The sequence below is a fragment of the Camellia sinensis genome, chromosome 14, assembly GCF_055761805.1.
Source record: "Camellia sinensis isolate YWXY chromosome 14, ASM5576180v1, whole genome shotgun sequence".
Lineage (NCBI taxonomy): Eukaryota > Viridiplantae > Streptophyta > Magnoliopsida > Ericales > Theaceae > Camellia > Camellia sinensis.
In genome coordinates this window covers 91,713,966-91,740,526 of record NC_138974.1, presented here as the reverse complement: position 1 = coordinate 91,740,526, position 26,561 = coordinate 91,713,966, and the positions used below count along the sequence as shown (strand labels likewise).

The 26,561-nt window shown below is 33.2% G+C and overlaps 1 protein-coding gene and 1 long non-coding RNA gene across 2 annotated transcripts; both read right to left on the bottom strand.

The window, feature by feature from the left end:
• Positions 1-1,675: 1,675 nt before the first annotated feature.
• On the bottom strand, positions 1,676-4,065 carry LOC114312726 (uncharacterized). Its single transcript, XR_003646933.2, has 3 exons — positions 3,885-4,065; positions 2,626-2,661; positions 1,676-1,946 (listed from the first exon to the last, which is right to left on the bottom strand). It is a non-coding gene; the product is annotated as an uncharacterized LOC114312726 (long non-coding RNA).
• A 15,651-nt stretch (positions 4,066-19,716) lies between these two features.
• On the bottom strand, positions 19,717-22,823 carry LOC114312735 (uncharacterized). The gene is made up of 5 exons (XM_028259015.2): positions 22,665-22,823; positions 22,235-22,539; positions 21,334-21,545; positions 20,972-21,233; positions 19,717-20,133 (listed from the first exon to the last, which is right to left on the bottom strand). Exons 1-5 carry the CDS (start codon positions 22,759-22,761, stop codon positions 19,801-19,803), a joined length of 1,209 nt encoding a protein of 402 aa, XP_028114816.2. The 5' UTR covers positions 22,762-22,823; the 3' UTR covers positions 19,717-19,800.
• Between the last annotated feature and the right edge of the window lie 3,738 nt (positions 22,824-26,561).

The following is a 26,561-nucleotide window of genomic DNA, read 5'->3' as shown; positions in this document are numbered from 1 at the left end:
GGCTGAGATCCCTTCAACAAAGTTGAAGAGAGGCTCAAAAAAAGATACTTTTTAGTTTATGACCAAGTCCGAAACAGCTCACAAGTAAGCCTAAAATACCGTGCAAAAATAGGCCTAAAAGAGCGTTAAAGAAGCAAGTGATAGTAGGAGATCTCAAATAGCAAAAGGTCCTTAATCAAACATGAGAAGGACCTCAAAATATGACTATCTCAAGTTCGGGTCGGAGCCCAAAAATGTAGAATGAAGGTTCGGGAGCCAAAACACGCAGTTTGGGGCCCCGAAAGTGGGCTGTTAGGCACCGGAAGTGGTGTTCGACCACGAAGTTGGTCTCTCAGACCACAGTGTCCCTCAAAGTGGATCAAATAAGATGTATGCCAAAAATCGGGGCAAACGGAGGTGGTTAGGCGGTCCCGAACCGAGGCACACGGCCAACGGCTCCGAAAAACCGGAAACTGGGCTCCAAACGGGCAAAATGGCCTACGACCACGAAGCGTAGCCTACGGCCACCGAGAGATGATCTACGAGACCTCTCCCTCCCTTTGGTAAGAGAAAACAGAAAAAACAGAGCCTGGTTCGCAAACCGAGACAAAGCGCAAAAGAGCCCGGAAGTCCGGAAGCAAGGCTCGCAGCCGAGACTCTGAAACTTCTGAGCAAGCACAATATGCAATATCACCGAGTGATCAACTGGTGACGTCTGAGTCTCAAGGTCGGTCAAAAATTGGGTGTCTACAGTTATAACCTTGTAAGTGCCTAGAGTGGTTTGGCGAGAGTGAAGTCTCGTGTTTGCGAGTTTACAAGCTTGTGTGGACTTGCCTTGAATTGTGAAACTTCTCGGGTTGGATCATTGTGTGTAGGGTCATTGTTTTACATGTGTATTACACCTCATGTGGGTGATAACTTATGATGATGTTTATGATAAAAAAGAATTTCAAGATAGTGAGCTTTCTTGTGTTTTGTTGTTTTGATAACGCGGTTGTTTTTTTTTTTTTTTTTTTTTGTTAAAGATTGTTATATAAATCTGGCATATGTATTTGTTGTGGCATAACGATAAGGGTGATGGATGTTATGAGATGACAGTTGTTGAGCTTGAATTGGAAAATGATTTTTTCCTGGTGTTATAGCCTCGGATGGCCTTGTTAAATAGAAGTGTTGCGGAGTTAATCTAAATTGTAATAAGAAATTTCACTATATAGTCTTGTGCAACTTACTTGGGGATGATTATGTATTTCGATTCACATCTTTGTTTTCGGAGAACGTTTATAAAACTTTTGAGTGTAACTTGAAAAGCAAAAAATATATTTTGACTTTTGATCGGTGTGAGTTTTGGCACTTGTGAGAAATGTTTTGCATTCAAAAGGATGATTTTCAAAGAATCGAGAAAATGATGAATTTTTTTTTTTTTTAAAACCAAGTCCTGTTACCATTTGATTTACCTGGAATCATGGATGTTGAATAGTGACTTAGCTTGAATTGCTAATTTTGGGTTGGTTGTTAGTTTGGGGAGTGTTTTGGAGTTAGTGAGTGTCACGACCCAAACCCACCCCTATAGGTTTAGCGTCGTAATCGGCAAGTAATCCTTGGATTACCAAAGGCCTCTTAACAGAATAACATATAATTAGGGGCTACGGAAGCAAATAGCAATTAAACAACATCCATTGAGCTGTGCAGACTTATATGAGACAGAAAAAATTTTAAAACTTTATATGCATACATACACATCATCCTTATGTCATTATATATATACACAGATTAGACAAAAAGGGACTTAGCCCTATTTACAAAATACACAAGACTTGTCTAACCAATCAAGAAGACAAAACCTAACCTTTGCATCACATAGCCATAGTCACTTGACATATCCGGAACCTCCACGGGAGGCACATAGGTTGGCTAACAAAAACAGATTCCAAGTAGATGCTTCTAAGCCTAGTCGCGCGCCTGATCACCTACATACATAAATAATACAATGAGCTAGAGCCCAATGAATAATAACAGAGTAAAGGGTTTTAATGAATGATGTCCATATCAAATTCAGAAATCAAATTTCAAATCTCTTATCAAATCAGAAACAATATCATGTTCATGTTCGTATTCGTATCAGAAACTCAGAAATCAGATTTCAAATCTCTTATCAAATCAGAAACATAGTCATGTTCATGTTCATATTCGTATCAGAAACAGAGTCATATTCATATTCATATTCAAATCATGTGTGATACTTCCTTTAGCGTAACATATCATGTTGGTCAAGCATATCAAGTTCCACTATGGAACCTTCGGTACCGGGTAACATATCTCATACATCGGCCACGGTATTATTTCCCTCGGGCGAGGGCCTGTGCCACGGTATTGTTTCCCCCGAGTGAGGGCCTGGGCCACGGTATTATTTTTCCCGGGCGAGAGCCTGGGCCACGGTATTCTTTCTCCCGGGCTAGGGCCTCATGACCATAAGCCACAGTATTATGTCCCCTGGGCGAGGGCCTTTGCTAAGGATACCACAATTACGTTTCAAAGAAAATTGGACAATCATTAATTCATACAAAACATAGCCTTTTAGAAAACTGATCATTTCATATCATCAGAAAATAATTAAAGTTAACATAACTTTACAGAGTTATTACTCACAGTGGGTTAAGTCGATATAAGGCCTCGGATGCCCACCTAAATAAATCACATAACAAAAACACAATAGAAGCACCATTCAATATTCATTTCATTTTGATACAACTCTCTTTATGTGTTTCTAGTTTATTCCATGATTATGAGAGTCCAATTGGTGCTTAAGAATGCTTAGAATGTCATAAGGATGCAATCATGCATTTAAAAGAGTTAGTCAAAAATTGCTGAAAATAGGGTCCTCGCTCGAGCGCCACTTTGGTCGCTCGAGTGGACTATAAAATTTTGAAACACTTCTGGGAGCTCAACTTTCACGCTCGAGCGAGACTTTTCTCGCTCAAGCGGACAGTGTGAATTCTAGAATTTCCAGAATTGTCATTGAAGTTCAAATTTGATATTTAAAGCCTCAAAACTTGTATTTTTGGTACAAAAATATGGAGAACAATTGTATAATTTAGTAAACACCCTCAATTAGAAATCATTCATTCAAAATCATGCTCCAATTGTCCAAATTTAGTTTTAACTCATTTTCTCCATGTCAAACCCAATTTCAAATCCACAAATTTTAAAACATGAATTAAACTTCCAAAACTCTTGCAAATTCATGATGCATGTGCAATTGAAACTCAATTTCATGTAAGACAAATAAATTCACACCCAAAAATGGTTATTTCCAAATTAACTTATATAATTTTGAATCTAATTCAATTTCTTCACCCTTTTACTAATTCCTTTTAATTTACATGAAATTGAAGCTATATGACTCTTAGGAAAGTATTTGCATGTATGAATTTAAGATTAAAACTAACTAATTTTCTATATTCAAAATCAAATCATAATTTAATTCTTGATTTAGCCAAATTTAGATTTGATTAATTTTCTTCATAACACATCCAAAACTTAATTCATAATCATAGATGTTCCATAACATATTTAAATTTTGAATAAAACTCTTTCATTAGATTACATGCATGGGTTAGAGATTTAAAATTAAAACCTCATTTATCTTCCAAACATGGGATTATCTCAAATTCTTCAAAATCCAAGATGAGAGTACTAAAACTTATAAATTTGCTCATGCATGTAACAATGAAACTTAATCTCATGCATGACTACAAAATCACACTCAAATTATTAATTTCTAAATTTATTATCCATGCTCATGAACCTAACCCAACTTCTTACAAAATCCATGAGATTGATTCATAACTTTCTTAATTTCAAGTGTGATATGAAGATTCTACATAAATTAAGTATAATTTTCATACCTCAAGCTCTAATTTCAAAGATTATTGATGATTTCCCCCTTGAGTCTTCTTCTTCCTTTACAATTTCCAGCACAACTTTGGATTTCCTTCTTTAAAAGTTGAGCTCTCTTTTCTCTCTCTCACTCACGGTTTTCTTTCCCTCTCACTCGGCTGTTCTTGCTACAGCCAAAAGCATAAACATAGATGATGTATAGCTTACACTCATTTCCTTTATTCCACTTTCTTTTCTCCCCCCCTTTTTTTTTTGTTTTGTTTTGTTTAGGCCCACGGTTTTGCTCCAGCAGAGGTGACTACATTGCATGTATAGGTAATAAGCTCTCTTTCTCATTTCCCATATTTCTAGAATACTCCAATTCTCTCATCTTATTTAATTAACTTGATTAGATCATTACACTGATTATCCGTTAGCTTAATTAATCACCACATCATTTGAGATAATCTTGATCATAATTTAATTAATCATATCTAATCACAAGTTTCACATAATTTAATTAGTCAAATTAGCTTCAATTAAGGCCCAATTAATTATATTTAATTTTTATCATTCTGAATCAGATTTCTAAACAAACCCCCAAACGGCTCCAAATATTAATTAAATTTATTGTCATCGTCAATTTTGATTCCTCAAATCATTGAGGCCTTCAATTTCTAATCAGACTCTAAATTTCCGTCAAGTAAATTACATATTCAAATTGGACACCCCATAAATAAATTTAATTCGTAATAATCACAATTTTCAATCTTTATAATTTAATTAACTTAATTAACTCCAATTAAGATCTAATTAATCGAATCTCAATTTTACTAAACTGAATCGAATATTTAATTAAACTCTCAAATAGGTTCGTAATTAAAATCAAATTGATTCAACTTCTCAATTTTGCACCCTTAAGCCATTTGGACCCTTAATTTCTAATTTCAAAATAAATCTTTAATAGAATCATATATGAATCAATCTCCATAATTTTCGTAAATCCCATATTGAATTGGAATAATTGGTAATTAAATTTCAAACCTACTTAATTAATTAAGTGCTAATTATTATACGTGGTGGGGTCGTTACAGTGAGATTTTTGTATCGGGGCATTGTCTCTAACTTTTTCTGTTAGGAGTTTTCTTGCTCCTATTTGAGTTAACTGAGAGTTTTGTTGTGAGGATTTGCTTCCGTACTTGTAGCTCGGCTTTTTCGTGCCCCCTTTCAGAAGTTTGAAAGAAAGCCCTATAGTTCGGACTCTCGCGGTTCTGAATCTAATCTCACAAGTGCAATGTGAAATTAATAAACACCAAAGAGTCCAAATCTGACAAATCGTTTGAAAATTTGATTTTGAATCAGAAATGCCAAAATTGGACTGCTTTGTCAGATACAGAGTCGCCACCTAAATATTTTATTTTGAAAAAATTTAGGAAACCCATGACTCGTGCCAAAGACCATGTGTCTGTCATCACCAAAGTTACCTCGGCTCAGGAACTTAGGTACGAGAGAGGAAGGTCATAAATTGAGTACCCCCGCTCGCCCGATCAAAGATCGGCCTCTACTAATCATGATATGATTTTTTATAAACATTATGTGCTCTTATTCCAGTTATTAAACTAGCATTACTATGTGATGCGTACAAACAAGTATAGACTAGTTTGCTCAATTTGGAACGATTCAAGTTCATGTTTGTTTGCAAAAAGGGATTGAATTTTTCCATCTCAAGTCGGCTTAAAGTTTGCAAATTTGCCACCAAACAAGTGGGCTTAAAACTAATTTGCCATTCAACAAAGTGGGCCTAAAACTTACATTCGTTGAATCATTCCAATTCAAACAACAAGCCTTCATCCACATGCATTCATGCAATTTATCACTTAAGCATTTAGCCTCATGGCAAGCATATTAGACATGGCAATCACTCACACTCATGCAAGTATGCTAAAGCATTAAAAACTCACCTAGTACTCCAAGCTAAGAAGATATGAGTTAGAAAAAAAAATACGCATGTTCCTAACTATACAAGATGTCTAATGCAACACATGCAAAATGCAATTACTAGGCTCGACTACTAATATGGCATATAAATCAATCCAAGACATGCGGTCTAAGCACATATTCAAAGAAATGTATTAAAATGGCAATGCAGTTTGAATGATGCGCTGAGCCTCGGTGCATGTAAGACAAGATGAATGGATGCAAGCATAAGGTATGCTAATTGAAATATGACGTTCCTAAACTAACCATTGAAAACGGTTAAGTAAAAGGAAGAAGGACGTGGGGTTGGAAGACATACACGTTATTACATTTTGCTCTCACAAAGGAGAGTCCAAATGAATGAAAACTAACTAACCAGCAACTAATTGAAGCTAAGCTAATTATTACAATCCAAACGAAATAAATAGCTAAACTAATTAACTAATTATTACAACACTCTTAATTTAACTAACTAGTAAGCTAATCAAATTAAGTTACAACACAAATGTAAGTAAGCTAAGTAATTAAAACCTATAACTACACTGCCATTACTCCACCTCAGGAAATAAAAGATGCACATGCTCAGATGCCACCAAAAAAGACCTATGTTCTACTCTCGAAAGTCTCTGTTTGCAGATTTTAAAAATTTCCAGAACCAATTTGCCCCACCTTACTAATTCTTTGCTGAGGTTTGCATCAGTGGCTAGTCGGCCACTGGTAAACATTGTCAGCCATCTGCCGGCCATGAAGGTGGCCTGCTGGCCATCTATAGTGCACTGTCAGCCATGAATGGTGGCCTGCCGGCCACTGATGCATTGGATCACCATGCTGCAACAGAGTACAAACAGAGCAAAAAGAGGGTTTTTCCAAGGATGGTTTGCACAATTCACTCCTATTGTTCATGGATAAATCCAAGAAGTTGTGAACTTAAGCCACAAACTACTAATCCAAGCAATTTCATTGCATAATGACTTATGATTCAAGATATGCAAGCTCAATAAATGCAAAATGAGACACAAACCTCCTCCCTTTCATAAAGGATCGAGGAAGGAAGCTGACCTTGGAAGCTTGGATCATTTCATCACTAACAAGTATGAAAAGGCCCAAGTTCCATGTGTTCAATTAACATCTGATTGAACACATCAGAAACACAACCAAATACTTATCTTGGCTCACTTTTAGTTGTAAGTTTTAATTACACATTTTACTTACCAACCATTACTTAGTCAATTAAGTCCATCGGTGAGAGTTTTCTAAAGTGAAGGAAATGTCAACCAAGGGGTGGTTTAAGGCATGAGAGAAGCTTCATGCTGTTGGTAATGAACCCTCAAAGGAGGATTAAACCATTAAGCATGGACTTCAATCTCAAGCTTAAAGAATCCCATGCTTGAAATAACCCTCAAAGAAAATTAAAAATTCAAGAAATGAGGGAAGTTGCAAAGCTTTAGGTACTGATATGAAGTGCCAAACAATACCAAAACATGCAATCAACTCAAACAAGAGGTATCTAATGGCCTAAAACACCACCCTTGGGAGGGTCTTTACACTACAATCATGCAAAACAAGACTCAACTGACCCAAGCAGCCCAAAACAGAGCTAAACCAGTTCAAAACAAAGGCAAAAACATGCTGGGATATAGCTACAAAAAGCTAGAAAATCATGCTAACATATAAACCTAACTAGGCTAGCAAACAAGACACAAGGAAGGGAGGCTAATCCCTCCAATTTTGGACTTCAAAATATGTTTTTTACCACTGAAAATACTCTGAAAATCAATGTTTAAAGGCCCAAAAAAAGATAGTATAGAGATGGGAAATACTAGTGAAGAAGCCTTACAAACAAGGTACAAAGAAGGGTGAACCACCCCCTACCTTAAAATGACTTCAAATCACAAATTTCATCCCATTTTGATAGAGTTTTTATAGCCCAAAAATAGTAAAAAAAGAAAGGAAAACAAGTATGCAAAATAAGCTAACAAAGCAACTACTATACCTCTTGAAGAGAAGAGTGATTCTAGGCAACAATTCAAGCCAAAACCAACTTGTAGAGCTCCAAGAAGGCCTTAAAGAACCTCAGCTCAAAGGTGGTCAAGTTTGGTTAAGGAAGTAAAGGCAATAGTGTAGTAGAAGTACGCAAAAGTATAGAGAATTATAAGAGAGAAAGAGAGAAATCTAAAGAGAGAGAGAGAGAGAGAAAATTTTGAGTTTGAAATCCTCCAACCCCAAAACATGAGAGAGGGGTCCCTATATATAGAAAACATGAAATCTATACAAGGAAATCCAGCCCTCCACGTGTGGACAAATGTAAGCATCTGTGTAAACAGTTGGCACAAAATATCTGTAGAAAACACTGGTGGTCGACCGGCCATCAGTGATGGCCGGCAAGGCAACATTGATGGCCAGCAAGGCACATCAATGGCCGATAGACCAGAGCTCTAGCCAGCTACCTTCGTAGATGGCCGGCAGGCTACCAGAGACTGTAGGAGGGAAAAACCAAGACATGGTCCAAAAAGGAGACAAAATGGATGCAGGGTTTAAAAGGTTCAAACTTGTAGCATTTCGTTAAGGGCTTCAAGCGCTCGGTGAGCAATCAGACTCGTCATTGGATGTACCTACAAAAACATCCAAGTCTTAAAGGGCCGTCAAAAATGAGATGTCTACAGTATTCGATTGTTGAACACTCGGGGGTGGTGTGCGTGTTGTGGTGGTTACCAAGTGGTTGTGCTTCTGGTTATGATTTAATTGTCTTTGTTTTGGCTTTATCTTTAAATTTCAAGGACGAAATTCCTTAAGGGGGAGGTTATAACGATTTTGGTTTAGACCCAACTTATTTATTGTTTTGGATTCGGAATTTCTAGTCTTGAATGGTTGTTCATATCTTTATTCGTCTTATTCCTTGTTGAGTTTGGTTGTTGGGATATTGTTGTTGCGTTTGGAACAGGTTGGGAGTTAGTTTTTCAATAGCGTTGTTGCCCAGATTTTTTTGGCCTGTTCGCTCGAGTGGTCATTCTTGCGCTTGAGCGGTCTTTGAGATCTTCCATCATTTTTACAGGTCTACAAAACTTTAGGGAGTGTGGTGTTTTTTGCTCGAGCAGTATTTCTTGCGCTCGAGGGTTCTTGGCTCGAGCGGTTCTTCTTGTGCTTGAGCGGTGTGCTTCTGTTTGTAAAACTTCTGAGAGAGTGTCATTGTGTGCTCAAGCAGTCACTTTGTTAGCTCAAGCGGTGTCTCTTATTGTGTCTGGTCACTCGAGCGGTGTTTTGTTCGCTTAAGCGGGTATATCAGTTCCAAAAAGTGACTTTTTAGATCATTTTTTCATTCCCTTCTCTCTCTCTCTCTCTCTCTCTCTCTCTCTCTCTCTCTCTAAACATTCCAAAAGCCCTAGTTTTTGACTCTCTGTCTCTCTAGTTCTTGGTTTCTAGCCCCAAATACTTCTAATCCTTTGATTTCTACACCATTGTCTCTTGGAGAAAAAGGTAGAACTCACATAGAGCTCCAGTTTAATCAGGGAAGAAGTTGTTTGCGGCTCCGTCAAAGCTTCATCTTTGCTCTCCTTGTCTTCTAGCCTTGAGGTAGGGATTTCTTTGTTCTTTTTCAATACTTCGTCTATAGATAGACATGTGATATATGTTATTGTATAGAAATCATGCCCATTATGGATTTCTTTGAAAATCATAAAAAAGGGATCTAGGGTTTGAATGTTTGGAGTAGAAATTGTGAAACTGATTGTTGTTTGGGTTAATTGGAGGGTAGCTTAACTTCTTTATGTTGAAAAAGGGAAAAAGCCTTAATTTCATATTTTGACTTAATGAATTAAAAAGGAGTAAAGTTGAATAATGTTTGTGTTTTGTTAATATTGAGTTGTGTTATTGTGTTGATAGCATAAAGGAAGAATCAACGTTGGTAATGGAATTTATTTGGGTTAATCATGTTAAATTGAGTTGGGTTATGGCTTGGAATCCATGGATGTGGTTTTATTGAAATGTGGAAACTAGTTTTTGGAAAGAAAATGATTTGGACATGTTAACTTAAAAAAAATAAAAAAATAAAAAAATAAAAGAGTTGATTTTGATAAGAGAAATAAACCATGGTGCATAGTAAATCTAGAATTGAGCTTGAGATTGGATTTTGAAACTTTTGAATATTGTTATTATCATTGTTGTTGGACTTAAGGTCAAGTGAGCATTGAATTATCGTATTACATGTGTTTAAATATTTATGCTTAGAGGTTTTGTCCTTGGTCATTGGTGGAGGATGGCATTGTAATGTGGAATAGGTTATGTGTATGTAGTACATTTGGGTTATTTATAATTGTTGAGTTATGTAACGGTTGGAAATGTACTTGTGCTAAAATAAACGGGTACCATTACCTTCTAGCTAGCGTCTAGAGAATTGGTTGCGCTAAGAATGTGGGGTACTAATACCTTCCAGCTAGCTCTTGGAAAACTTGGTAGAGGTACCATTACCTTCTAGCGGTATCTAGTAAATTAGTGTGAGTATTGGAAAGGTGTATCCTTGGCTTACCGTGCTTGAGGCAAGTAGAGCATTGTTGGGTTTCTCGTTATCATCTCGGTTCTATTTATATGCTTCATGCATAGTGATGATTATTTTGTAGAGGATGTCAATTGTCTTATATGGTTATGTAAGGAGCATTTTAGATGTATTGTCATCATGTTCGTTTGGGATGTTTCTATTAGGAAATTGTAAGTTCGATAATTGGGGGGAAAAGTAATTGGATTTCGTGAATTTGTTTCAAATACCTGTTATTGTCTGGCAAGTTTTTAAATAAAAGAAAAAGGGGTAACAAGAAAAAAGAAAGGCGAATGGTTTTGGTTGCCGGATAAATTGAATGATTTCGAGAAAAGTATCTATGTAAGTATATCTTCATGTATAAATCGGCACATATGTATATGATATGACGTAAAGCATTCATGATCATTGATATCTGTATGTTGTCATTGTTTAGGATCATGTTGGATCTCTACTGGACTTTGTGTTCATCTTACGTTGCTAATCCTTTTTCAGGTGAATATCGAGAAGCGGTTCAGGATCGAGAATCTTCATTATTTGTTGGCCACAGAGCCTTTTTATTTGTTAGCTGAATGTCATTGTTGTAACCCTTTCTCATTTTGATATAAGTCTGAGGACAATTTACTGCAATTATGTCACATGTTCCATTTATTCTGTATACGAATGAAAGAATCTTCATTTTCTTACATTTACTAAGATATTGGCACTCTGTTTGCTATCTCTAAAATTGTTTTTAATAATGATTTGGTAATGTTATCCGAGGAATAAAAAGTGAGGTGTTACATGAACTTACATAAGTGATCTTATAAAAAGGGGTAGGTTAAACACAAATTTGTGTAATTACGTAAGTTTTCACGAATTAATGCGAATTTGTATTTTAATTTACTCATTTTTATGAGATCACTTACACAATTTCGTGAAAATTCATGTAATTTTGTGTAACGTTGCATACAATGTGCATTGCACATCGGAGCATTTCTCATCACAAAAATAGATTTTCAATCACTTTCATTTATCGGGATAGTGTGAGATCCGTAGAGATAAAATCATTCATAAATGCATTAACTGTGCTTATCTTTAATCGTCGCCTTTCATCTTTCAACTTTGACGAATACCTACAAGCGTAAAGATCCTCTAACCTGGAATTCTTGTGGTACTTCCTAAAGTACTCCCAAAACGACGTTGTTTTGGATGAAAGAAAAAAATAAAAATATAACACTCAGACAAGGAGAACAAAAGAGAGAGCATGCCAAAATGTGTAATCTATCTTTAATATCTTATTTACGTTCTATTGTTTTGGTCGGAAAAAAAAAAATACAACGATAAATATTGTTTATGAATTTTTTTTTATAAAATATTTTTCATAGAAAACGTATTCTAATATTTAATTGTGAATTTAAAACTAACATGTTAATGATTGAATTAATGGTGGCAACGGTGGAGGTGGATGGGTTGGTAGTGACAGTGATAGTGACAGTGACAGTGATATTGCAATGGCATTGCAAGATTTTAATCCGAAAAATATTTTCACCTTTATATATAAATATATATTGTGTTTTATTAATCACAAAAGGGAAATTCTCTGGTGTGCAATGCACACCATATGCAACCCTATATAAAATTACGTATGTTTTTATGAATTTACATTAGTGATCTTAGAAAAATACATAAGTTGAACACAAATTCGCTTAGTCACGTAAGTTTTCACACACTTGTGTGATTTTGTGTTCAACTTACATAATTTTGTTTACGGTTGCATATGATGTGCATTGCATACTAGAGCATTTCTCATCACAAAAATAGATTTTCATTCACTTTAATTTCTAAGGATTGTGTGAGATCCGTAGAGATAAAATCATTCATAAGTGCATTAATTTTGTTTATCTTTAACCATCGCTTTTCACCTTTCAACTTTGACCAATACCTACAAGCGCAAGGATCCTCTAGACTAGAATTCTTGCGGTACTTCCTAGAGTACTTCCAAAACGACATTATTTTGAATTTAAATATTAAAAAAAGAAAGAAAGAAAGAAAAAGAGAGAGAAATATAACACTCAGATAAGGAAAAAAAGAGAGAGAGCCTGCCAAAGTGTATAATTTATCTTTAATATCTTATTTACGCTCTGTTGTTTTGGAGGAAAAAAAATTTAACGGAAATATTGTTTATGATTTATTTTTTTTATAAAATATTCTTCATAGAAAACGTATTCCAATATTTAGTTGTGAATTTAAAACTAACATGTTAATGATTAAATTAATGGTGGCAATAGTGGAGGTGGGTGGGTTGGTAGTGACAACGACAATGGTAGTACAATAGCATTGCAAGATTTTACTTTGAAAAATATTTTCACCTTTATGTATAAATATATGTTGTGTTTTATTAATCACAAAGGAAAATTCTCTAGTGTACAATACATACCATATGCACCCCTATATAAAATTATGTATATTTTAATGACCTTACATAAGTGATCTTAAAAAAATGCATAAATTGAACACAAATTCACTTAGGTTTGTACGCAAATTTGTGTTCAACTTATGTAATTTTGTGTAGGATTGCATACGATGTGCATTGCATACTAAAACATTTCTCATTACAAAAATAGATTTTCATTCACTTTCATTTCTCAAGATAGTTTGAGATCCATAGAGATAAAATCATTCACAAATGCATTAATTGTGTTTATCTTTAACCGTTGCCTTTCGCCTTTCAACTTTGACCAATACGTACGAGCACAAGGATCCTCTAGACTAGAATTCTTATGATACTTCCTAAAGTACTCCCAAAACGACTTTGTTTTGGATTTTACAATAAAAAAACAAACAAACAGAAATATAACACTCAGATAAGGAGAACAAAAGAGAAAGCATGCCAAAATGTGTAATTTATCTTTAATATCTTATTTATGTTCTGTTGTTTTGGCAGGGGAAAAAAAATTCAACGATAAATATTATTTATGATTTTTTTTTCTAAATTTTTTTGATAGAAAACGTATTCCAATATTTAATAGTGAATTTAAAACTAACATGTTAATGATTAAATTAATGGTTGCAATAGTGGAGGTAAGTAGGTCAGTAGTGACAGCAACAGCGTTAGTACAGTGGCATTGCAAGCTTTTACTTTGAAAAATGTTTTCACCTTTATATATAAATATAAATATATATATTGTGTTTTATTAATCACAAAAGGAAAATTCTCTGATGTGCAATGCACACAGTCTGCAACCTTATACAAAATTACGTATGTTTTCATGAACTTACATAAGTGATCTTAGAAAAATGTGTAAGTTGAACATAAATTTGCTTACTCATATAAGTTTTCATAAACTTACGCAATCTATGTACAACTTACATAATTTTGTGTAGGGTTGCATATGATGTGCATTGCATACTGGAGCATTTCTGATCACAAGAATAGATTTTCATTCACTTTTATTTTTCAGGATAGTGTGAGATCCATAGAGATAAAATCATTCGTAAATGCATTAATTGTGCTTATCTTTAACCGTCGCCTTTCACCTTTCAACTTTGACCAATACCTACGAGCGCAAGGATCCTCTAAAGTAGAATTCTTGCGGTACTTCCTAGAGTACTCCCAAAACGACATTGTTTTGGATTTAAAAAAATAAATAAATAAAGAGCATGAGAAGGAGAATAATAGAGAGAGCCTACCAATACCCCATTTCCTTCGCCTATCGGAGCACATCCCCGTTAGTTCCCTCCCTCCATAGCCACCGTTGCCACTATCCCAACTCCCTTTGCCTCCTTACCCCTTCCCTCCTAGCCCACCCCACCACCCCTCCTAGTTCCCTTTCTCCTTTAGCCCCTCATTTCACATTTTTTTCCAGCAACCCTTAACCTGCCACTGCTTTACCTAGATCTTAAAAAACTCTAGAAAGAGATAAAGAGACCTACATTTTGGGTTTTTCGAGGTATGAACTGGTCACTATCGTCCGGTCATGATCTGATCGCATCCACCTCCATCCGTTTCCCTATTATCAACATCAATTGCCACGATGATAGACAGACAGACACACACACACAGAAGATAGGTCGCAATGAAAGAGGGAGTAGTAGTTTATCGATCACGATTCCATGGTCGTGGATGGTTGTAGTGGCAACGGTGGTCGTAAATGTGGAGATCCTCTCACAAACAGTGGAGGTGGACTAGAGAGCAAGGGGCTCTGGTAACGGCTATTAGGGGTGTGCGCGGTGCGGTTCAGTCGGTTTGAGAGTAAAATTACAAACCGAATGGTGGGTTAGCGGATTAGCAGATTGACAAATTGCGGTTTGGGCGGTTTTTGGCAGATTGGCAGATTGAAGAATATTCTAACTAATTATCATACATTTGCATAATATATAACACTAATTTGTATAATATTTTTTAGATATGTAACACAAAGTAATTTTACATAATATGTTTCATATATATAACCACTAATTTGTAATAAATTTCATATCTTAAATATATCTCACTCATTTTTATATTGATATTTCATTGAAAATTAAAAAATATATATGCATTAACTATAGCAGAGCAAAGCAGTTCGGTGATTATAAATTTTAAAGTTTAAACCATAGTTTGCAGCTAGAGACGTGCGGATCGATGCAGATAGCGGATTGTGCGGTGTTTTGCACAGCCCTAGCGACTGTGATGGTTTAGCGCTCTCTCTCTCTCTCTCTCTCTCTCTCTCTCTCTCTCTCTCTCTCTCTCTCTCTCTCTCTCTCTCTCTCTCTCTCTCTCTCTCCGTACATTTTTCTTTTACTTTTTTTTTCGTTGAAACGATCAAAACGATGTCATTTTGCTCTGAATTGTTGTCAATCGTCCAATCATTTACTTCAAGAGATCATTCTAGAGAAAGTACTCTAGAGGATCCAAACACTACTTATGAATCATGCAATAAAGTGAGACACATGCAATGGAAGCTACTTTATTTTATCTTTTCTTTTCCTTTTTGCTCTCTTTCTCTCTTTTTTATTTCTTTTTTTATTTTTATTTTTTCTTCTCAACCACTAGATAAAAGTAATTATTCAATTGTCCAAAAGTACTAACTTAACACATTGATAGGGTGTTCTCGATTCAATAGAGCATTAGTCACAAAATGTATAGAGCCAATTTCACTAACCTTGGTTTGTTGCGTATCACACAAGTTCAACCTCGTTCATCTCTTTTGCACAGCTTTCTTGATTAGGATTATTACATGCACATACCAGTATAATATTTTAGCTTTACTGAATAATGTTTCACTAAATACACAATCAAATTTCATGCCTTTACAAAATTAGTTAGTAGTTTAACAGTTTACTAGGAGAAGGGTGGTGCAAGGGAAAATGAGGCGAGAGAACGAGAGGGGTGGTGGCGAAGAACAGGAGAAAGATGAAAGTAGAGGTGGTGGAGGAAGAGCAAGGATCCCCTCCTTGCATTTCATACTTGCAAGTCTATTGGACTCGCTTTTAGGCCTAATTTTGATAATTCAAACCATTCATATTTTAAGATTTGTTCAGTATATCATACTTATAAAAAAATCAAGTTGATCGAATATCAGAAAGCATGTGTTCGGAAAACTGTTTATTAAATTCTTTAAAAAAATAGTTTTTAGTTCGAGTTTTCCGAACACATACTTTCTGATATCCGATCAACTTAATTTTTCATAGGTATGATATAATGAACAAATCTTAAAATATGAACGGTTTGAATTATCAAAATTGAGTCTAAAAGTAGGCCCAATAGATTTATAAGTAGAAAATGCAAGAAAGAAATGTAAGGAGGAAATCCTGATTCAGTGGAAAAAGAGACTCAAAAAATAGAATAGGATTTCCAATTGGATGAGTTGTTGAGTTGACTAAATGAGTTCATTTAGGATAATTTTATAATATATATATATATATAAAAGTACGATTTCCAATTAGATGAGTTGTTGAGTTGACTAAATAAGTTAATTTAGGATAATTTTATAATATATATATATATATAAAAGTACGATTTCCAATTAGATGAGTTGTTGAGTTGACTCAGTGAGTTGATTTAAGATAAATTTGTAACGTGAAGGCAAAATTAGCATTTAGTTTTAAAAGATGATGGAATCATCAATTTTAATTTTCATTTATTGACAAACGATTGTGTACTGAAATGGGATTATAGTATTATATGCGGTATAAAAACTTTAAGTGAGTACAACGTAATTATTGCTCAAAAAAAAGTACAACGTAATTATCTTAAATTATAAATTTTCCATTAATTATCATGAAGTTTAATTTTGAGCTCTCTAATGGCTAGCTAAATCTTGTTTTTATATTTTAGTGTTTGTTAGAAATTGGGCGCCCATGTGGCATGACCCTTAGAACCTTTTGAACCTCATCCAAATGGGTTTTGAATTTAAATTCAAACCTATTTGGATGAGCCACTCAGGATATATATCTATCATATCATGATATGGATAGATGATATAGATATCAGATATTATCTCATTTATTTATGGATAAATGAGATAAATATAATATATATCTGATATATGGTTATGGGTAACCAAGAGAGAAAACAACGTATGTTTTGTTTTCTACCCATATACTGACTCTCTCCCAAGAAACAACGATGAAAGCCATTTTGCACACCCCACTGCTGGGATTGATTGATTGAGTATGGAAGCACGTGATTTATCCACGAGGTTTTAGATCAAACGAGGTATGATCTAAACACTTTATTCCGCTGCATGTTTTGTGTTTTGATTTACAGTGTTGTAAAACTTTGTATCAAATTTGACATAAAATTTAGCTATATCTACAATTTAAGAGAATTAGGACATTTGGCTAAATTAGTTGTATAGTAAAATAATAGCAATATAGATGCAAGTTAAAATTAATTTTAAAAAAAAGAAAACATGATGAAAATTATATTTTTGCCCCTCTCATTTTTTAATCTCAACCCCCCTCCCTCTTCTCCCTTCCTTCTCACCATCTCCATCAACTTGGCACCCCTCCCTCACCATTCCCAATTGCCACCAACCCCACACTTGCCTTCTTTAGCCCTTTTACCACGATTTCAAAGTTAAAGGTATGTTTGAAAGTACAACTTCAATTAACTTATTCTAAATTTGTGTGTTTTCAAAACATGACTTCATGAAATAATTTAGATTCCAGAAATAAAGTTGAAAACAAATTGCATTGTGGAAATAATTTTTATTTTTAAATGCTCATTACAATTAGGGATGCAACTTGGGCGGGCTCAACCTGAGCAACCCGAGCTCAGCCCGAAATTTTTTAGGGCTTGGACAAAATATTTTTAAATTCAGTACGGGTTTGGGCAAAAATTCAGAAGCCCGAATTAAATTTGAGCGGGCTTGGGCAAAGACGTCAAACAACCCGAGCAACCCGAAGCCCGAATTATATATATATAGATATATAAAAATATTAAATACACATATAAATTATTAGTCATTACATGATATTAAAGTAATTTATATTATTAAATTATATTGAATATATATTATATATACATATAGCATAAAATCTTACTTTTTTTTCTTTTTATTTTCACTCATAAATTGTAAAGACTACTATAGTGGCATCTCTCTTACATTATATGAATTATTTATTTTGATGGTATTAATGATTTTCTATAAATAAAAAAAATTGTAAATAGAGTCAAATTTTAATAATTTAATAATGTAGCTGCAAAAAAAAAAAAAAAAAACTAAAATTCATTTACAACTCGGGTTATTCGGGCAACTCGGGTTTAACTCAGGTCGGGCTTGGGCAAACAACCTCGGGTTACAATTCGGGCTTGGACGGGTCTCAGCACAACTTGGGCTGGGCTTGGACAACCTCCCAACCCGCCCGAACCCGCCCGAGTTGCACCCCTAATTACAACTAATTAAGGTTTTAAAAATTTAGGGACAAAATCACTTTTCATGAACAAAATATTTTTGTTACCAAAAAGTGTCATTAGTGTATTTGCCATTTGGTTATGAATTACTATTTTTTTCGGATCAAAATTTGTCTCAAAAAATAAACATTTTTGGTACTACATTATCTGTTCACTTGTCTCTTTCATAGTGCAGTTGTCTTATTGCAAAAATGGATGGTTTTGCTTTCATAGGATCCTTCTAAATTTGTTGTATAAACATCAAAATTACACATTTCAAGTTTCTCAGGTGTTTGGGAATCAATGTTCAAATGTGACATGCAACAGAGTCAATTTGTTGCCTCTTCATGGAATTCTGAGCATTGATTGGCATTGCCTCATTTATGGAGGAAAGTAGAAACATGATGATCACATAGGAGAAAAGTCTACTTTTGAACATTGGCCACTGTAATTTTCTTCTACCCTTTGATGGCAACCGATCTATTTACTCAAATTGTTGAGAATATTTATTCTAAAGCTTATATTTGAGTAGTGTATGCTGTCAGGCTCTTTTTTTTTTTTTCTAATTTTTCAATAATGTTTTTCATATTCATAACTACCACATCCAATAACTGTTCCATCAAACTATTCAAAAGTGTTTTTACAATTTTCATCATTTATCAAACCATTCAAAGATATAACTATGAAATTGCAAATGCATTGTCTTTACACCCACCGCTAGTAATAAAATAAACTTACCATCTTTTGAATAATCTAACATTTTAGATAAGTTGATAGTTAATAATTTTTTATGACATCATACGAGGTAATATACAGTTTTGATGTTCAAACCTTTATATCACCTGTTAATTATAGGGTGTTTCTATTGACACTCCCATTTTCATCAAAACACTCTGTAATTTGTCATTATGGTTAATCATATTTAGCATCTTTGTAATTTTACCAAAATTTTACTTCGTTCCTTTCACTCTCAATCATAACAGTCAACCCCTTACACACTTTATGTCAAGATACAATGTCATTGTCTTCTATCAATCAACTGTTAATAAGGCTAACAAAAATGAAAAGTAGAGAGATCAAAGTGAAATATTGGTGAAAGTGCAAAGAATAAAATGAAATTTTGATAAAATTATAAAAGAATGCATTACACAAATTGACATAAAGTATAAGAGATCGACGGTTACAACTGAAAGTAAAAGGGCCAAAATGAAATTTTGATAGAAGTGTAAGAGTGCTAAATGTAATTAACCCTTTGTCATTATTATGAAACTTTTTCCATAATATCTTAATTTCCCCTTTAGGAGGAAAAGAAGCATTATGCAATATTTGCACAAATGTCAAAAATGCCCTAGGAGAAAAATAAGCACAAGTGTACATATTGACAGTTGTAGTTTTTTAGATGAATTTTTTAATGAGTTCATAGTCAACAAGGTATCACTTCACAAATACAGCAAGGTAATTATTTCAGTTTCAAACAATAATGAAATAAATGGAATGAAAGAAATGTTATGTCAATTGTATAGAAATCAAAGTCACAAACAAGGGTGTCATCAATCTGATGACAAGGATGTGAACAATTTTAATTGACAGATACAGCAGGTCTATATAATGGAGGAGGATCTTCTCCAAGCAAAAGAGACCTCAAAATGGCTTCACATACAACACTATCATACACAAGCAAGTGTCCTCCATCAGGGACTTCATGATACCTAATCCATGGTAGCTTTCTTGAAACATATCTCTGTAATGAAAATGGCACAACCTTGTCTTCATAGCCTTGCCATATGTGAACAGTGCTTTCATTTTTGGGGTATGGATTAATCATATCCAGTGGATCGAAGTCCCATTTGCTAAATGCCACAACAAAGTCTCGGCGGTGAGTGTCAAAAACATTTGGCTCTTGCAACTGATTCTGCAGAGTGAAAAATAAATTGTGTCGCAATCATTTCCTAGCTAAGAAGCACCCACAAGCAACATGACAAAGACATATTGGTTCATTTATCTTCAAGAAATGCAAGACACGGACACTGACATGCCGGCACATTAATTTTCAAAAAATACAAGACACATCAATGTCATATACAAAAAATATTTCATTCGAGGATAATAAAAAAAAAAAAGTGCAATATAATACTAATTCATAAAGTTTAAAGGAGGATATATTCATAAGCATAAATCTAGATTGTTTTTTCTTTTATCATTGTATCCTAAATTATTTTGTTTAAACTCATATTGTGTTTCTTTTATGTTTAAGCGATGTACACTTCTTTCCCAATGCGTCTGAAGCGTGTTTAGGTCTAAAAAATTTAAAAAGAATAGACATTAGGATGAGTACCCGATACGTGTGAGGAAGTATCCAACGAGTATAGGTATCAGACAGGAACGTGCCACCCTCTTAAAGTGTCCATGCAAAACCTAAAAAGTGTTGGACACGGATGTGCCACATTCTTGCCACATGTGGAAGGATGAAACCGAAGCAATTTTGATTGTTGTGGGGTCTAAATATGCAGTTTTAAATTTGAGGGTAAAATGATATCTAGTGGTAGTTGAGGGAGATGAAGTGTAATTAACCCAAAAAAGATTATTGTTCTGAATCTGCTCAACCGTCGGAAGATTATTGTAAAAGAATGTCTTTTACATTCTTTTGGCATTGTTGAGCAGATTTAGAAACTAACTCTTCACTCAAACAGGTTTGAAAACCTTCTTTTCTCCTTCAATTTTGTATGTGCAGATAAAAGATAAAAAGTTACCTTGCAGAGTAATTGATAACCTGGGGTATTCTTCAAGACCTCTAAATCTTTGGGGCAGAAAAATGCTGGATTTCTATCAAGCACAGCTGATGACCGGAACATTTTTTGAGTCAACCACCAATGCAGTAATCCGGGGGTATAGTGTGCAACCCTAAGGCTCCATCGCGAAAGACTTTTTCTGTAGTCACCCTTAGTCAGATCAATGGGAAGAGAAGGCCAGTTGTAATTGATCATTGGAACTACCATAGCCACGCCTGCTAGCCTGCAAGATCAAGAACAGGTTTCAAAGCGAAAGCAATAGATGTTTTAGAGAATTATGGAAACAAGAATCCAAACTGAGAGTTGATAGTGGGTGTATTTGCCTGTTGGGTATGCGTTTGAGGCAACTCCAAGTGGGGTAAGACCCTAGTGAGACTCCAACTACGTAGAACTTGGATCCTAATTGTAACTTATCGGCAAGTTCTTGAATGTCGACTGCTTCACTTTTTACTGAGCGCTTTGGATTTGGATCACTTTCTCCATACCCAGCTCTATCAAATAACAGAAGATATATCCCCAACTCATCCAATAGCTCCTGAAAAAAGTAAATCGCTGTAAACATCATTGCTTCTTTGATTGGATAAGGTGAAGCAGCATTCAAAGTGCCTCCTCATATGGTTTATGGTGGTGAAAACAAGAGGAAGTGATTTGTAAATCAATTTACTATATAAAACATGTTTCAGAAAGTGTTGTAATGTGCATTTTGTACAGTACCCATTTCCCTAAACCTTGCCAGAACCTGTGTACCTTACTAGGAGATCATGATTTCGATCCACCCATTGTCCTCCAATGTACCCAATTATATATATGTATATATATATGAAACCTATGTAATATTGGGGCAGTATTGTCTCTAATGCATTTGGGGGCAATCTTGTCTCTAATGCATTTGGGGAAAAACCTAGAAAATTCTACTTTATACATGTATGATATGCTCAAGAAACACAATGTTCATGGACAATTTCTCAAAGCATTTCAAAAATTAAGACATGAGATCTTGTAACATTCAGATTTCAGATGCATTTTCTGTTCAATCCCTAAAAATTACTGTTTCCCATTGGTTTCTCATCCTACTCTGAACTGATTCCCACACATTTTCCATCTACTTTTCTTTCTCATATTGAAAATCAAGCTCAGTACAATCTGTGAATCCAACTGAGAAATTTCAGATCAACAACAAAAGCAAACAAAAAGGAGGAGAAAAAGGGTTTTCAATGTGTGTACTTGGGATGCCATAAAATTCATATCTTTGGAGCTGCCAAATCCGTGGACAATAATGACTTTGTAGTTTGATTTGTTGATGGGGACTCCTCTCTCTCTGTAAGCCAAGTACCTTCCATCACTGAGTCTGACCCTTAATGTACCAACAACTAGATCATCATCTGATGAAGAAGATGATGGTGATGATGGTGAAGATGGTGATGATGAATTAGTACTCTCTGCCGGTGTAGGTGGAGGAGACTTTGAGGTCTGATAAGCTATTCCAAGACAACCCAAGAACACAACAACAGCTCTCCTGAAAACCATCTCTGAAACAAACAGAAACAGAATGGTGAGTCTATATCATCATAGATTCATTGACTCATAAATACAAATATATATATTATGGGTTTTAAGGACAGAAAAACAAAAACTTGATGGTATTGGAGCTTACCAGGAAGAAGATTTTCAGGAGAATTTGCTGTGCTGAGAATTGGAGAGCCTCTACTGTGGACCTTTTGCAAGGTCTGCGAAGATGAGTAGGTTCTCATTGGCTTTCTCCTTTTCCCTTTTGACTTTTTTTTGGAGGGTAAAGTTGGCTTTTTCGTATGGGATGAATGAATAGTTGTTTGTATATGCGTAGGAAAACTCTAGGGACAAAACTTGTTCACACAGAAGTTTTAGAGCAGGGAATTGTATGATTTTTTTTATTTATTTATTTTTTTTTATAACTCAGGATGTCCGGGTCAGCTTCTCACCATCCACTAGCGGGGGCTCATTTAAAGTGTCTCGGCTAGCTTCCCACCATCCACTAGCGGGGGCTCATTTAAAGTGTCTCGGCCAGCTTCCCACCATCCACTAGCAAGCAGGGTGCTCATTTAAAGCCAGATCAGAGCTCTGTATGGACTGACCCAACACAAGAGTTGATAGTACCTAAAAAGTTTTTGAACCTGAGACTTAGAGAGGAGCAAACTCTTAAGTCCCAAACCTCTACCACTGGGTCAACCCTTAAGAGTTAGGGAATTGTATGATATTAATATTAAACATGCGTTATGTATAGGATAAATAATATTATTGCCTCTTATAAATATAAATTTTATTTGTAAATTAGTGTCATATAAAGTTTAAAAAAATAAAATTTAATATCATGTGATTTTCCAGTTTTATAGAATTCATAAGTTAATTTTCTCTCATCTCGCTTAAAGCAAATTTAATTATTAATTTGATATTTTTAATTTTTTTAAATAAAAAATCAAAAAAATAATTTAGTTATTAGTCAATATATTTTTTAAAAAAAATGAATAGCCAATAATTTTGATGATTTGGCATTCACTTGCACAAATAAAATAAAAAAAAAAATTGAAACACGACATATATCAAATCAATGCAAGAATAAAAAGAATATTCAACTAAAGTAATGTTCAATTATTCTTTCTGGCTACTTTCACAATGTCACTACACACATGGACAGCAGGGTATACTTATTTATATTCGCCTTATAAAATTAATATTAATCACAATAATAAAAAAAAAGTTTTAATATAAATAGTATAACTTATTTTTTTCAAATATCTCATTCATTTAGTTTGGGATGTTCTAAAAAAGTACACTTTTTGATTTATTGACTTATATGGGTTGGATTTGGGTTGGGTTTGATGTGATGTGTTAAAGAAGTGATGTGATTTAAATAAGATGATGTGACTTAAATAGGATAGTAACTTTTAACTTTTTGTATTATTTAGATTATGCCAAACTTAACCTTGAATGTGAGCATCTTTCAATTTCTTCTCTCTGAAGCTTTGTCTCTTATAGAGTGAGACATGAGATTTTTATGAAATATTATGAAGATACATAAAGTGAAAGACGTGCATTGCAAAAAAAAAAAAAAATTATAAATTTTCTAATTTATTTTTTCAAATATCTTATGTATTTTTTTTTTTTTTTTGAATGCGTAGAACTTTCAATTTATCCTCTTATAGAGAAAGATATGAGAGATTTATGCAAAGTGAAAGGCGTGCATTGCAAACATATTTGAAAATGCATTGCAAAAAACCAAACACAAACCCAAAGAAAAATAATAAAATTATTTCATTTTATTATTTTTTTAATCACTTTATATTTAAAATGTACAACTTGAAATAGGAAAAAATTAGAAAAAAAATGTACATCAAATTCATCGCCCGCATACACACACAAAATAAAAATAAAAACCCATGAGATATGAGTCAAACTTCTTGAATAAATTATTTTTGAAAAAATGTATATATGATCTTTTCAACATTTATGAGTCTTAAATAAAAATTCTATCCATCCAAATATATATATATAAAATAAAATATTTGATGTAAACTTCCATAAAACTTCAATTATGGCAAATGAGTTGTACAATCAAAATGTTCAACATTCGTTTGGGAAGTGGGTTAGTTTTTTAATTTTTTAGCCTGAGCTGAAAAGTCTCGTTTGAGATGAGCATTTTAGTTTTTTTAACTTTTATGAGAGAAAAAGTAAAATGAATATAATTTAGAAGTGACATTTTATCTTCTTGACTTTTTAATTTATTTTGTCTTCTTATAACTATTTAAACCCCAACCTTACATGCTAAACGAATCAACAAATTATATAGAAATCACATCAATGATATGACTTTTTTTCATTCATACAACCCTTACAATTGTAAATTACATATTAAAAAACAAAAACAAGAAGGAAAAAATATATATATAACATTGAGATTGAATATTTCAAATAATAATAATATATATATATATATATATTAGAAGTGGAGAGAAATGTAGATAAATGAGAGAAGAACATTGCTATATATATAGATATAGTAAAGAGATAGACATCAAATCTAATTTGAAATGTAATGTAATGTAAAAGTAAATAAAATATACATTTTACAAAAAGAAAGAGATAGAGATAGACATCAAATTTGTTAATTAACAAAGTTTTAATTGAAGAGATAGAGATCAAGTTTATTAATTTTATCTGTTTATATATATATATATATATATATATCTGATTTTTAAATTTTTTTTGTTATATTTATTTTAAAAAAATAATTAAAAATTAGGAAAATTTGTAAAGAAAACTTCACATAATGCCATGTAAGAGAGAGATTACATGAGAATTTAATATTAAGAATTTGAAAACCTCTCATATTTCACTAAATTTGCTTATATTTGCTTATATCTATCTATATCTATCTATACTATATATATAATCAAATGTATTTGAATTCAAAATTCCTCCATATAGATAAACATATAAAAACTGATAAATAATTTATAAAATTAATTTCATGGTATACAGATAAAGATAAAAATTAAATGCTTAATTTCATAACTTATAGATAATTTAAAATTTCTTCCCATAAATAAGCATATAAAAATTGATAAATAATTTATAAAAATTAATTTCATGGCCTACTGATAAAAATAAAGGTTAAAAAATTGATTTTAAAAAAAATTACTCATGTTTTTTGCCCTTCATTTTGTACTTTAATTAATTTCATTATAAATAAACATATAAAAAGTCATAAATAATTTATGGAAATTTATTTCATGACATTTAGATAAAGATAAAAATTTTAAAAATTATTTGAAAAATAATAATTTCATGACTTATAGATAAATAAACATATAAGAATTGATAAATAATTTATAAAAATTAATTCTATGGTCTACGGATAAAGATAAAGATTAACTAATTGATTTACAAAAAAAAAAATTAAATAATAAAATTTAGATAAATATATGATTTGTTAATCCATATCTATCAAAAACATATCTATCTAAATCTTTATTTTGGTTTACTTATATTTTTTTTCTCCTTTTATCACATATTATCTTTTTTTAATTTGAATTTTTTATCTTGTAAAATACTCTTATCTATAACTTCTTATCTCCTCTTAACCTACTCCTCATAATTTTTATTATTTGTTATTATCTACCAAGTGATAAAGATATACATAAAAAAAGAATGGTTGGCTATGAATAAGAAGAATATTAATAATTAAATAATGAAAGCTGTATAGGAGAAGGCAATACAAAAATCTCACAAAATTATTTTCCGTCACTATATTTATCCAAGGTAATAATTTGATATTCTTTCTTTTAATTTTTAAAAATAGTTTACATTAGATCATTGCTATGTGTTTTTTCTTTTTCTTTCTTTTTATTTTTTTTATAAGATTGTCATTTGTTATAGTATTTTTTCAATCCCATCTTTAAATTTTCTCTTTGAAATTTCTATTTTTTTAATAATAAAGTTTAGAACTAATTTCTTATCAAATTTGTTTTCTTGGTGCTTATTTTATTGAAAGATTGAGACAAGTAAAACTTTCATA